We start from the raw sequence: 15,033 nt of genomic DNA on the forward strand, positions 1-15,033 counted from the left end.
GGAGCTAAAGGGGTCTGCAACCCTATAGTTGGAACAACAATACGAACTAACCAGTACCCCCAGAGCTCTTGTCTCTAGCTGCATATGTAGCAGAAGATGGCCTAGTTGGCCATCATTGGGAAGAGAGGGCCCTTGGTCTTGCAAACTTTATAAGTCCCAGTATTGGGGAACAGCAGGACCAAGAAGTAGGAGTGGGTGGGTAGGGGAGCGGGCGTGGGAGGGGTATGGGGGACTTTCAGGATAGCATTTGAAATGTAAATGAAGAAAATACCTAATTAAAAAAAACACAGATGCAAAAGGAAAAAATAAAACATCAAGAGACAGCTGATGAAATTTGACTGAAGGTAACCAGGTGGCAGGATATGTTTGCATTAAAGTTCTTGTTTTATGACTATTGCTGTAGTTATGTATGAAAAAAAAAATCAAGTGAACATTTAATAACATAAAGGAATTTACATGTTAGGCCTGATAAATCATGGCTAAAGTATGGAAATTGTTACACTGCCCCAGTTTCTTCATATGTTTTGAGTTTTCACATCAGGGCATAAATGAACACACAAAGTTCACAGCACAGAGGCATTGTGGGCAGGCCTCCTACAACAAGCTAAGAGCCAGTGTCCTATGGTACTCCAAGCCAGGCAACTGGAAAGGGTTTATTCTGCTGTTCTTCATAGATTTCAGTCAATGCATGCTCTGTGATAGACACACCTGATGAGACAAAAATCAAGTAAAACACAGTTATGCATGAGTCTTTCACTTGAATGCTGCTGGATGAAAATCATGTTGATAGCATGTTGAGAAACACATCTCACACATAAGGACCATCATTGTGAAATATGAAATGCTCATCAATGATTTTCTCTATTTCCCCTTCTTCATACCTCTTGTGTGTATTTAAGTACAGTTTTATGACTTTATGTGTATGCCTGGAGTATTTGCATGTGTTGGCTCGTGTATGAGTAGTAAGGTGTCTCAAATGTTATCTTGACCTTGTTTTCTGAGACACTTGCCCTGAAGCTGGAGGTGAGAACCGTGGCTAGACCATCTGCATGGGGCTACCAAAGGGTCTGTCTCCTTCTATCAATATTGGTGTGATATTGTAGTTCACATTGCCATGCAAGGCTTTTATTTGTTCACTAGATCTGAACTCATCTCATGTTTTCAGAACAAGTATTTGGTCTAGTGAGCTCTCAACCCTGCCACAAGATGGGAAGGCCTGATGGATAGTTTTTCATTTCATGATAATTCTCATGAGCATATTATAGTCCAGAAAGCATATGGTAGTTTGTGGGGGTCAATCCTCTGTTGAAACTGTTTTACAAAAAGCATAAGCAGCTGAAAAATGAGTATATTTTCTGATTTGTAGAATTTTTGTAGAAAATTACAAACTGGAGAAACCATTGGTTATTATCAATTTCCTATGATGATGAGCATCCCGTGGAACTGGGAAATTTAGATTAAAAGGACATATTATGACTTGTGTTAAGATCTGAAGTATGGCTTTGCTGACTCAAAGGGCAACACAAGTGACCATGTTCTTTGATGAGTCTAGTCTCCTAGGCAGAGCAGCCCTGGCATTTCAGAGTTGTTGAAAGGAACTAGTTTGGCCTTGTGTTTGATGTACCTAAAGGATTCTGTTATTTTGCCTCTCAGAAACACATTTCACTCACATTGCCTTAAGGTATGCAGCAGTTGCCTTGAGGGGAGATGGGCAGACATATGCCTCAGGTTCGTTGCTTCCAGAATCCACAGTCTAAATATTGTAGCACCAAATAATATATAATATATAATAAAATATATAATGAGGTAACAAATTTCAGAGACTTACCATTTCTACCATTTCCAAGACCTCATGAGGAAGGCCATGAAAATCTTTCATTGCTTGCTTAGAAGAATTTTCCAATCCAAGAAGCTCATAGAAAGGATACTCCCTAAATACGATGGTACTCCACACTGGGCCATGACTTCTACTTACAATGTCATAGTATGTCTTGAATATTTAGTGCTGAGAGACACTGACACTGCAAGTCCCACCTGTTTGAGCCAGGTACCAAAGGGGCTACAGCATGGAAAGATGATGAATCAGGTGGGAAATGTAATTCTCTCACCTGGACTGCAGAGTCAGGATGGCTGTCTCTTCATAGCAGGAAGTTTATGTGTATGACTTCTCTGTCCATGCATTAGTGCATTGGGAACAATGATGTCAATGAGTAGAGAGCTAATTACTCACACTCTGTAGGAGATGGGGTTACAGAGATGGAGTCCTGGTTGGGGGAGGTATCTGACAGGTAACAAAAGGTTGTATACACTGCCTCTTCTGGCCTGGTTCCCCCTGCAGCAGTTCTGCTGTACCAGGCCGAACACAGGCCTGTGGTTTAGGAACCACGGGCCTGGGCCCAATGATCAATCCTTGAAAGAAGACACAGAGAAAGGACTCTATTAATGACATTGACACTGAAGGATTTAGCATAGAGCTGCTGTGTGGTACCACAGTTCTCCACAGAATTCCTCTCTTCCTAACCTGTGCTCCTTTTCACCAAAAACTCCTCCTTCCTCTTTCCCTCCATCATCTGCCCTTGGTCACATCCACTGCTGTCTGCTTCTGACTCAACTTCTTCAGATATACATCAGCAGTATTTAGTTGGAAAGCTCGTTTCAGGCTTTAGACATCTTAAGGTTTGTGCTCTAAAAATGGGTGCAGCCTGTCAATAGTAGAGTGCCTTTGGAAAGGAAGGGTCAAATGTCATGTGAATGTTGGCAGTCATGCCAACTCAGCTTCCTTGGGACTTCATTCTCCATTGTTTGTTATCCCTTACCTGGATGTTCTGTGTCTTCTACTTCGAGTGGGGAAGCAGAGAAACCTCCTGAATGGGTGAATAATATGTCTCCTCACCCACTTCCATAGCCTTCTGCTGTTCCTGTTCCTGTTTGGGGCTATAGGTGCCTCCTGGAGATGGCCCTTGGTAGATGTTAACTCAAGGATGGAACATCCAGGGTTCTGTTTGCTTGTGGTATCCTCCAAAAAGGACAGCACATCCAGAGGTGTGAGACTAAATGAGATGGTAATTCCTGTCTCTTCAATCTCAGCCTTTTTTATCCCCTTGGATGTTTTAGCAAACAAATCAGTAGCATCTGTCTCTGTAGCATTTATATTCACTATATTCACACAGTCATCCTGTGGGGCAGAATTCACAGGTAAGCTGATATGTATAAACAGGTGACCTGGACCTACAAAAACACTTGCTACTTTTGACATTTACCTGCTGCACAATGTTGCCGTTTTTTGATGCCACCATGAATGTAGGCAGAGCCAATTCACTCCATCTCCTCTTTAAGGGAAAGGGAGGAAGGATGATACGACATGCAGGTGACTTGATTGAGTATCTTTTTTGAAGATGTACTATTTGTCCAGGATGGTAATGGCTTTTCTTCTTGAATAGTATATCGTTTTTTGCCAGGGTATCTCTAAAGTGAGTTGTTCTTGCCCTGTCCAAGTTCTCCACTGCCATGTGGCTCAGGGAACATATAGTGTTCACCAGGCTGGAGATGGACCACCCTGTTTCACTGAATGCTGATGGTAAATTTGCATCACTCAGATCTGTGCATGTTTCACTGGATGCTGATGGTAAATTTGAATCACTGAGATGTGCCCATGAAAATTTGTCTGCCATGTCCTTTACCTCAAAAGGAGGATGATGGGACCACCACCATCTCCTAGAAGTAAAAAACAAAAACAAAAAAAAGACCATAAGATCAGGTACAGGAGTTCTATACAAATATATACAAATGTCAACTTGTATATAATGAAAACCAAACCTATCTCTAACATTGCAATGGTGTATCATGTGGTCAAAGAGAAAAAACACAACACAACACAACAAAAAAAGAAACAATTTTAAAAACCAACCCAACCACAAAACAGTTATGAGAAAGCTAAGAAAGATGACATCTGGACAAAACTTCACTCTTAGAGGTTGAAACAAAGGGCAAAGAAACAAAGAACTGGTCCATTTAAATGATGAACAGATCTGAGGAACCCTTGACTGAATCACCCAGAGAGGACAGAAATTATTGAGATGTAAGGTATGCTGGAGACAAATAGGATCCTTGGGAACTTTAGGAAACCTTGAACTACAGAGGGTTGAATGTCCTCATCTTTTTTTTTTTTTTTTTTTTTTTGGTTTTGGGTGGATAGGACATGGCAAGTCCAGGGATAGTTAACAGAATAGAGATACTTAATAGGATAGGAGAACTTTTTTGATCATCAAAACTTGGAGAATATAATAGTGACAATGTGTTCAAAGTATACAATGTGATAAAATTTCTTTTTTTTTAAAGATTTATCTATTTATTATATATAAGTACACTGTAGCTGTCTTCAGACACTCCAGAAGAGGGCGCCAGATCTCGTTGTGAATGGTTGTGAGCCACCATGTGGTTGCTGGGATTTGAACTCTGGACCTTCAGAAGAGCAGTCGGGTGATCTTACCCACTGAGCCATCTCACCAGCCGTGATAAAATTTCTTATTTGCAACACCTATTTCATACTACCAAAGCATTTAAAATCCAAAAATGTCAAAGTGCTGTACTCATTTATAAATAGAATTACAGGTGCTAGAAAATAAGTAACAAAAGTAAAAGCACAAATTAATCTAAAAACCACTGAAGAGATAGAGATAAAATTGAAAAACAACAAGAAACAAACTCAAATTTTTTTTTTTCAGAGTTGAGGACTGAACTCAGGGCCTTGAGCTTGCTAGGCAAGCACTCTCTACTACTGAGCTAAATCCACAGCCCCCAAACTCAAATTCTTGAGGTAAAATTGTATTAGCTAATAAACTCAACATCTTAAGATGAAATCACATCCGGTATGTCTGTTTCCAAGTGATTAATAGCATCAGTGGCTAGCTGACCCAGTGGCTGAGTCTGCAGTCAACCAAGCAACAGCTTCTCTTCAGCAAGAGGAAAAGATTCAGAACCAGTCAGTGACTTCAGTGGGCAGGGTCTAAATGAACAAATGATCTCCAGTGACGCCATGGCAAGAAAATACCCAATCATGCTAGTCACAAGCAAAAAGTTTTTCTTTGTCTCTACCAACACTGATTTACTATCCCCATGACCACGACCAAATCCCCGAGGAACAACATCCAGTACATAAGTTTACTTAGTCCCTGGCTCTCAGTGAACCTGGACAGCACAGCTGGAGACTTGAGAAAATGGGTCTGAAGCAGCTGCTTCTGTGGCTTCTGCAGGTCTCAGTTCTGTGAATGTACCAATTTCTCCTTCTGGTTTCCACTGCTCTGGTGTTTCCTAACCTCCACAAACAGCACCCTCTCTATAATCCACAAATTCAGAAACAGGAGATGGTGTGAGTCCTCTGTCATTCAGACTTTAAGGAGGTCATTTTGACTATCATGAGAGCAGCAATAACATCAAACTTGAATGGACTCAGAGGACTTTGTGCTGACCTCACTGAGAGACATGGTTATTCACTAGTCAGAGAGTGAACACACAGGCTTCTTCGATGTCTTTTTCACTCAGACCCTCAAATTCTACATGACTCTGCCTACCTCAAATCTCCCTATCTCCACAGACAATGTAGCAGACTCCTTTTTCTTAAATTCATATTAATGAGAATCAAAGAGATGGAGGCCTGTCCTTAACACTGTGATGCCATGAGGAAATGTGCTGTCCTTCAACGCTGCCAAGAGCATGTTTTTGTCTCATGAGTTCCATGTGGGAAAGGAAAGGTTCTTACTATGATGGAAAATTAAAATAGGCAGGGAAATAGCATGAGAAATATCAAAGCTGGTGGGTAGGTTCCAAGTACATGGAATAGTTAAACTCCTTTTTTAAACAGCTACTATGGACATATTAACAAGGATTTTAATGTATAAAACAATGTACAAAATAGCAAAGAAAAATGAAAAGAGAATAATAGAAAACTGGTTGATTAAAAACACTGGAAGCAAATGCACAAACTAAATTTAAAACTATGAACAGTAAATCCAAACCCCTACCCCAACACCAACCCACCAGGAAACAAACTCACTATGTTCAGGTCCGTGGGGTTCACAGATGTTCAATTCCAAATATGGGAAATAAAAAAATAAAGATCTCAGAACACAATTACAATCCGACTGCTCTTAGATAACAAGCAGCTAGCTTATAGCAGTATAAGAACCAGATCCAAGACCAGCTGCTGCTGTACATGAGACTAGCATTTCTCACAATGACTCCTTGTGAGCTTATGGGACCTGTGACCTAAACACATCTAAAGTAAAATCTCTTTACCAAGTTCTCCTTTTCATTGCTCTTCCCAAATCCATGACTTTAAACAGCTTCTGAGAGACAGAGGTTGGTTTGGCTCAGGCTTTCAGAGGTTCAGGCACAGCATGATAGAGGGCTCAGCTTCTGGCACTGGCAGCAGAGCGTGAGGCAACTGGTTTCAGTGCATGAACAGTCTCCCAGGTCTCCTAAGGACCCACTGCCTCCCAGCAGGCCACACATCCAAGGTTTCCCTAACTACTCAAACAGGGCTGCTTAAGGGGACTGAATGTCTAAACACATGAGACAGCACAGGACATATCACATTCAACCCATGATAAAGACCTTTTACTCTTAACAGCAATCATCAATAAAGACAAAGAAAATGATACCTTGAGGAAGATGTGGTTCTCTGGGATATGGACAGTGGCTTCAACTAATTAGGAATTTATGTAGGGTTCATTAATGGTCTTGATATTTAAGACCTATCTTTCTGTATCAACAGTTGGCTTTTAACAGATTTATCATCTTTGCATTCAGGGTGTCCAATGCCTTTTGACTTTAACTTATACTTGTGGGTTTAAAGGATGTGGGGGTCCCTCATTGGCACTAAGGTACTAAAAGATGTCCTGTGTCGACTGCAATCCCAGGGCATGTGAGGAGAATCTACAGGTGTCCAAAGAAGCTTCATCACAACTGTCCCATAGGATCCTTGCCTGATTTCTCATTAGAATCCCTAGATCTCATGAGACAGGGATTGGTGGTTCCAGCATTATTGAGAAAGTCTTGTCATTTCAGAGTACTAAACACAAAAAAAGATGGTTTGACATCTGTGTTTGACTGAATGGTTATAGCAAAATTTGGATCACTGAGATCTGTGCATGAAATTTTTTCAGGCATGCCCTGAACCTGAAAATGTGGACAATGACACCACCACAATATGCTAGAAAGAAAAAAAAAATCAAGAGCAGGTCTAGGAGGCAAGGCTATAGCTATCAATTTGTATATCATGAAATCCAAAGCTCTCAAGCAGTGTAATTATGTATCATGTGGTCAGAGATTAAAAAAAAAAATTAAACAGAAAAACAAACAAGAAACCAACCCAACTCCAAAGCAAGTATGAGAAAACTAAGAAAGATCATACCTGGAAATAACTGGGATACTTAGAAGATGAAACAAAGATCAAAGAAACAAGAGCAAAACTTGACATGCAAAAAGTATTGAAATGTTACACCTGATTAGTAAATACAAATAGGATCCATCTAGACAACCTTGTACTTCAGAGTGTTGATAGTTCTTAAAGAAAGAGATTGCTCAATTCACAAAACAGATACCAACATGGATATAACAAACATGCACCACCGGTTGCCTCCCTTTTACTACTACATCCTGAGTGTGATGATACATTCAAGATCTTATGAACATGTAAAGAGGTCAATGTAAGTACAAGATTGAACGAGTAATACAGTCTCTCCCAAGAAGGACAGCCCAGGCCCAACGGATTGCATAGTGGATCTTACCTACTGGCAACAAAGTATAGTAGAGATCAATGATCTTCAAGCTGCTTCACTAGAAAAACAAAGATTGTTACGAACTTAGTCTACAAAGTTAGTATTATACTATTACCAAAAACGTAACACACACACACACACACACACACACATGAGCACATATGTATCACAATGTGTAAGTTAATTTCTTTGCTGACAATCTATGTGTACATTTGAAAATGCATTCTTTGGTAGATCACACAACAAGCAAGTAAGGATGTCAAGGGAAGGGGCCAGGCTCAGCCACCAAGAATGAAATGCTGGCATAGTCTGAACTAGACAGATACATAGGATTGGTCACATGGAGCATGCCAGTTCCAGAGGTATACTGAGCTTATCTAGAGCAACGACTGAGTAAATTGACTCTTAATCAACAGGCACAATGTAGGCACATGTGAGGGGCTGCTGCAATGTAACAAAACAGATGAAAATGATCCAAGTTCACGCTGTGCATGTATAGGAGTGCTACAGGAATATTCCTTACTTTACATAGTTAAGGTTTCAAATGCAAAAAATAATAATAATAACAGAATACAATATAGCGAAGCAAAATTGTTGAAGGAGAACCATTTTATTAAAAAAAAAATGAACACACAAGCAGAAATCATGCCTCAAAGCAAAAACAGTAAGGGTACAAATCAAAAGGAAACACAGATGATAAAATCCACAGCAACAGATAGTAAAATTCCCAATGTCAAGACTTAAGAGTCTAGTAATGCCCAAGTTTATCAGGACCCATGGTGGAGTCCAACTGCCCTTCATCCAATAAGAATTTCTCTGCAACATCAGGACAAACTCCAGCACACTACAATGTCTTCTATAAAAAGAATTTCCATCCTTTCAAAGTTTGCCATGATGTCACTGCAAGGGATGGATCAGTAACCACAGGAATAACCTAAAGAAGTTTCTCTATACAACCTTAGAAACTTCATTATTTTTTATCATAACAGTGTACAAATCCTCAACAACTTGCAACCTAAGGGACAAGAGGTATCCCTTCTCCCAGGCTCTCAAAGGAGAAGGAAGGCATGGCAGTTGGTGAAGCTGGTGAGTTGACAAGGTGGGTCAGAAGCAGCTGGTCACATGGCTTGGGTGGGCCCTTGATGCATCCAGTCACCCAACTTCTCCTACTTTCTAAAGTACTGGGGTTTCATGATCTTCCCAACTACTCAGTACAACCTGCTAGAGATCAAGCATTCAGACACATGAGAAGGTGTGATGCCTTTCCCATCAAACCTTGAGGAGGACACTTTGATTTTAATAACAGGATGCCCCATAATAAGGAAGAGGATAGACTGTGCATCTATGGTTAGGGATATGGGTCTGCACTATTTTGAGAGTGACCCTATAGACTGTTTCAATGGCTTTTCACTAACACTATGCATTCCATAAGAACCCACTACTACAGACATCATTGTCTCTGTGCTCCTGATATACAATTCCTTTATCTTAAACTCCTATGGATGGACATCTAAAACTCTCATTTGAGACTGCAATGCTGTGGACTGTCTTACATGGCATGTTTTGGTTTGGGAGTGAATGGGATGTGTCAGGTCTGGAAGATTATTAATAGGATAGGTGATCTTTTTTAAAGCTCATCAATGCTTGGGGGATGTAATGGTACAGGCAATGTATTTGAAGTGCACACTCTCATGGAATTCATCTACATCATACTAGCAAAGCATGTAAAATAAAACAAATTAAATGTCAAAATGTTAAAGAATCATACTTATTTATGAGTAGAACTAAAGGTGGGAGAAAGCAAGAACAAAAGTAAAAGCACAAATTAATGCAAAAAATGGTGAAGAGATCTAGATCAAAACAAACTAGGAAACAAAACTGTTGAGATCGGATTAGAAAACAAACTCAAGCTCTTGAGGTGAAATCAGATTAACTATGTCTGCTTCCAAGTGATCAATAATATCAAGGTCTATGTGACCCAAAGTTTGCATCCAGACACTCTGCAGCCAACCAAACAACAGCTCTGCAGTGTGAGAACAAGACCCAGACCCAGTCTCTGGATCAATGAACAGGGTCTGCGAATCTGCACAGAGGCTCCAGTGACTTCATTGTAAGAAAAGAATGAATCATGCTACTCACAACCAAATTTTTATTTTGCTTTGTATCTACCAACACTGATTTGCTTTCCCCATGACCACGACCAAATCCCTGAGAAACAACATCCAGTACATAAGTTTACTTAGTCTCTGGCTCTCAGTGAACCTGGACAGCACAGCTGGAGACTTGAGAAAATGGGTCTGAAGCAGCTGCTTCTGTGGCTTTTGCAGATCTCAGTTCTGTGAATGAACCAATTTCTCTGGTGTTTCCTAACCTTCACAAACAGCACCCTCTCTATAAACCACAAATTCAGAACAGGAGATGATGTGAGTCTTCTGTCATTCAGACTTTAAGGAGATCATTTTGACTATCATGAGAACAGCAATAACATCAAGTTTGAATGGGCTCACAGGGCTTTGTGCTGACCTCCGTGAGAGACATGGTTATTCACTAGTTAGAGAGTGAACACACAGGCTTCTTCAATGTCCTCCTCACTCAGACCCTCAAATTCTACATGACTCTGCCTACCTCAAATCTCCCCATCTCCACAGACAATGTAGCAGATCCCTTTTTCTTAAATTCATATTAATGAGAATCAAAGGGATGGAGGCCTGTCCTTAACACTGTGATGCCATGAGGAAATGTGCTGTCCTTCAACACTGCCAAGAGCATGTTTTTGTCTCATGAGTTGCATGTGGGAAAGGAAAGGTTCTTACTATGATGGGAAATTAAAATAGGCAGGGAAATGCCATGGGAAATATCAAAGCTGGTGGGTAGGTTCCAGGTACATGGAGTAGTCAAACTCCTTTTTTTTTAACAGCTACTATGTACATACTAACAATGTACAAAATAGCAAAGATAAATGAAAAGATAATAAAAATGGATGATAATTTTTAAAAAGAAAGCCAATGAGTTAACTAAATCCAAAACTATAAACAGTAGATCAAAATCCAGGCCCCAAAACCAAACACCATGAAGCAAACTCACTATGTTCAGGTCCTTGGGGATCACAGATGTTCAGTTCCAAAGATTAACAATAAAATATAAAATTCTCAGAACACAATGCTGAGTCTGACCACCCTAAACTAACAAACAGCTCTCTTTACTGCTCACTCTCAGCTGCTGCCTTACATGGGTGAGCAACTATCACTTCTCATAATGGCTATTTGTGAGGTCATGGGAGCTAAGGCCCAATCACAGCTAGCCAAAATCCATTTCCACTCTCAAGGGCTTTTCATGGCTCCTCTCAAATCCATGACTTTAAACAACTTCTGAGAGGTAGAGGTTGGTTTGGCTCAGGCTTTCAGAGGTTCAGGAACAGCATGATAGAGGGCTCAGCTTCTGGCACTGGCAGCAGAGCATGAGGCAACTGGTTTCAGTACATGAACAGTCTCCCAGGTCTCCTAAGGACCCACTGCCTCCCAGCAGGCCACACATCCAAGGTTTCCCTAACTACTCAAACAGGGCTGCCTAAGGGGACTGAATGTCTAAACACATGAGACAGCACAGGATATATCACATCCAACCCATGACAAAGACCTTTTACTCTTAACAGCAATCATCAATAATAACAGAGAAGATGATACCTTGAGGAATATGTGGTTCTCTGGAGTATGGATACTGGCTTTAACTAGTTAGGAATTTATGTAGGGTTTGTTAATGGTCTTGAGATTTGTGCCCTAAAATTCTGTGTTACCTCGGCTTTTACAGACTCAATATCTCTGCACTCAGAGTGTTCAATGCCTTTTGCTTTGAACATAAACTAATGGATTTAAAAGATGTGTTCGCTCATTGATACTGAGTTGCTGTAAGTTGTTCTGTGTCCACTGTATCCCAGGGCACGATGTGAGGAGCCCCTACAGGCCACCAAGGGAGAAGCTTCATCACAACTGTTTCATAGAATCCTTGTCTGATTTCTCATATAATTCCTAGATATCTTACGACAGGGATTGGTGGTTGGAGTATTACTGAGAAAAGTCTTGCCATTATGAAGTACAATACGCAAAAAGTTTTATTTCTAGGCCCATGGAACATGGAGCCATGCCATCTTTGCCCTTCAGAAAAATGTATGGGTTTGCATCATCACAAAACTTCACATATTGAATTCATGTTATTGAAAATACTGAGGTGAAAACCAACCTGCCACAAGATGAAGGATGGAAGGATGGCTTCTTTTTCTGTTCAAAACTCTGATTCTGTCCTTCTGCATGTTCACCAGAAGGACTACACTCAGTATTTTATTCATTTGTGTTACATTCTATTTATTCTGCTACATGGATTTCCTCGAAGCACTGGACCTGATCTGCCTCTCTGCTGTCCATGGAGACAAAACTCTCCAAATTGCAAGACATCATAAGAGTATTATCTAGGAGATTTCCTGCAAAGCTTTTACCTTGTCCTCAAGTGTATGTTTTGAAGATGGACAGATGGAAAAATCCTGACACTTCCTAGAGCTTCAACTTGGTTTAGTCCATGCCATAGACACAACCTCACCCACTGCCATCTGTCTGTATTTTCTCCTCATTGAACCTGATGTCTGTCTGCCTAATCCTTCATCTGAACCTTGTCTTTCCTCTTGCTATTGCAACTGGACTCAAGACTGTAGCTCTGATCTCACACCCAAGCTGCTTTGTCAACTCCTCTGCATCTTCACTTCCATTCTTTTCTCATCACTGCAGGCTCTGTTTCTGTTTCTACTCACCTACTTTTTCTGAGACCTCTGAACCCTTTAACTTCACTGTGTAACCTGTGGATAGCTAGCAATCAAGGAATCAAGCAGAGAGAATGGCAGGTAGGTGAAAAGGAAAGAAAGAAAGAAAGAAAGAAAGAAAGAAAGAAAGAAAGAAAGAAAGAAAGAAAGAAAGAAAGAAAGAAAGAAAGAAAGAGAGAGAGAATGGGGGAAGGAGGGAGGAAGAAGGGAAAGGAAGAAGGGAAAGAAAGAAGGAAAAAAAGAAGAAAGGAAGAAAGGAAGAGAGGGTAGAGGGAGAAAAAGAGAGCAGAAGGAAGAGGGAGGGAGGACAGAAGACATTGAAAAATAGAGACTGATAGACTTACCTTGCATATGTGATTGATCACTGCTATTCAGCAGAAGTTACCAAAGAGAGTGGGAGACTGACAAATTCCTGCCTTTGAAACTTCTACATCTTGTGAACCTGTCACTCAGTAAATTCTGACACAAGTGTTGTTTGTGTACTTAGGAAATACCCTCTCTTTAGGAGGGTATAACTGCCTGTGAGCACCTTGCACTCAGCTCAGCTGACCCTTGACAGACAGCTGCCCGCTACTCTCTATGTTTGACAAATAGTCTTTCAAAGGGGCACAGAATTGGAGGCCAGTTGCTCTGGGTAGTAGTACAACCAAAACTGAATTTTCTACATTTTTTCTGCTCATGCCAAATGATTCTGGATATAACTTTGAAAATTTGTCTACAAGATTCCTGTCCTTGAGAGAATTTTTGGACCAGGCTATGGCATGTTCCTTTTGGTGTTATGTAAACTACGTGAAATTGTTCATATGATCTTTCCTCTCTTGTGCTGAGATGTATAAAGTCAGAACAACTATCAATTCCTATTACCAGGGGAGTTTCTGGATTTCACACTAGAGATGTTCCACACCAGGAGAACTGGCCTACACACACAAAGGGAGGGGCACTAGGTAGGCCTATGAGTTTATTCTGCTGCTGGCAGAGGAATGGAAGGGATGCAAGAACACAGGAAGACTGGATTCTTATCAATTCTGTGTCTCAGAGACAGGGCTCATACTGAATTCTGAGACAGGGAGACACAAAGGTTCTGTAACCTAACACTGCTGTTCTATCTGCAGCCCCCAATCTGTCTGAAGTCAGGATGCCCAGTATGATGTCGATCATGTTTTACTTTCCCCACAGGATTTAGCATCTTTAAATAACTTCCTCTCATTTTTACTTATTAGAGAGCTGCCCCATTTTCCTTTGAAGAAAGAGTGTTAAGTGCCTGTTCTTAAGCCAATACCGTGTGGTTTTTATTACTATTGCTCTGTGGTACAGTGTGATATCAGGGGTGTTGATACCTCCAGAAGGTTTCTTATTTACAGGATTGTTTTGGGTATCCTGGGATTTTGTTTGTCCATATGAAATTGAGAGTTGCTTTTTCAAGGTCTGTAAAGAATTGTGTTGTTTTTTATGGGAATTGCATTGAATCTGTAGATTCTTTTTTGTAAAATGGCCATTTTTACTATATTAATCCTACTGATCCTTGACCACGGGAGATCTCTCCATCTTCTGATATTTTCTTCAATTTCTTTCTTCAAAGACTTGAAGTTCTGGTCATACAGATCTTTTGCTTGCTTGGTTAGAGTTACAGCAAGATATTTTATATTATTTGTGGCTATATAGTGTGTTGTTTCCCTGATATCTTTTTCAATTCATTTATCATTTTATCATTTCTATAAAGCAGGGCTACTGATTTTTTTAAGTTAATTTTATATCCAGCCACATTGTTAGAGACATTTATCACCTGTTGGAGTTCCCTGGCAGAAACTTCGGACTCACTCATCTGTACTACCATATCACTATGAATAGCTATACTTTGACTTCCTCCTTTCCAGTTTGTATCCCCTTTATCTCCTTGAGTTTTCTTATTACTCTAAGTCTTCAAGTACTATATTGAATAGATATGGCATCAATGGGAAGGCTTGACTTGTCCTAGATTTTAGAGGAATAGCTTTAAGTTTCTCCCCATTTCATTTGATTTGGCTATGGCCTTGCTGTATATTGCCTTTATTGTGTTTGTTTCTGCCTTGTGTCCCTGATCTCTCCAAGACTTTTACCATGAAGGGGTGTTAGAATCTAATGAGATGATCACGTGGGTTATTTTTCTTTCAACTTTCTTGTTTTGTTTTGTTTTGTTTTGTTTTGTTTTGTTTTGTTTTGTTTTGTTTTGTTTTGTTTAAGACAGGGTTTCTCTGCAGCCCTGGCTGTCCTGGAACTCACTCTGTAGACCAGACTGGCCTCGAACTCAGAAATCTGCCTGCCTCTGCCTCCCAAGTGCTGGGATTAAAGGTGTGCACCAGTACGCCTGGCACTTCTTTCAACTTTTTATATGGTGGATTACATTGATGGTTTTTCCCCTATGTTGAACCAGGCCTGAATCTCTGAATTAAGCCTACTTGATTAGGTGGA

At 40.3% G+C, this 15,033-nt stretch overlaps 1 protein-coding gene across 3 annotated transcripts; it reads right to left on the reverse strand.

Annotated features, from left to right (window-relative positions):
- Window positions 1-433: 433 nt before the first annotated feature.
- On the reverse strand, window positions 434-11,004 carry LOC110311728. 3 transcript variants are annotated; one of them, XM_021185227.1, is made up of 6 exons: window positions 10,863-11,004; window positions 7,788-7,836; window positions 3,261-3,714; window positions 2,817-3,175; window positions 2,109-2,409; window positions 434-708 (listed from the first exon to the last, which is right to left on the reverse strand). In XM_021185227.1, the coding sequence occupies exons 3-5, from the start codon at window positions 3,669-3,671 to the stop codon at window positions 2,376-2,378; spliced, it is 804 nt and encodes a 267-aa protein (XP_021040886.1). In that variant the 5' UTR covers window positions 3,672-3,714; window positions 7,788-7,836; window positions 10,863-11,004; the 3' UTR covers window positions 434-708; window positions 2,109-2,375. The 3 variants fall into 3 exon arrangements, with proteins under 3 accessions (XP_021040886.1, XP_021040887.1, XP_021040888.1); XM_021185228.1 differs by lacking the exon at window positions 7,788-7,836 and having other exon boundaries at window positions 10,863-10,961; XM_021185229.1 differs by lacking the exon at window positions 2,109-2,409 and having other exon boundaries at window positions 10,863-10,961.
- Window positions 11,005-15,033: the final 4,029 nt, after the last annotated feature.

This window comes from Mus caroli, chromosome 16 (assembly GCF_900094665.2).
Source record: "Mus caroli chromosome 16, CAROLI_EIJ_v1.1, whole genome shotgun sequence".
Classification (NCBI taxonomy): domain Eukaryota; kingdom Metazoa; phylum Chordata; class Mammalia; order Rodentia; family Muridae; genus Mus; species Mus caroli.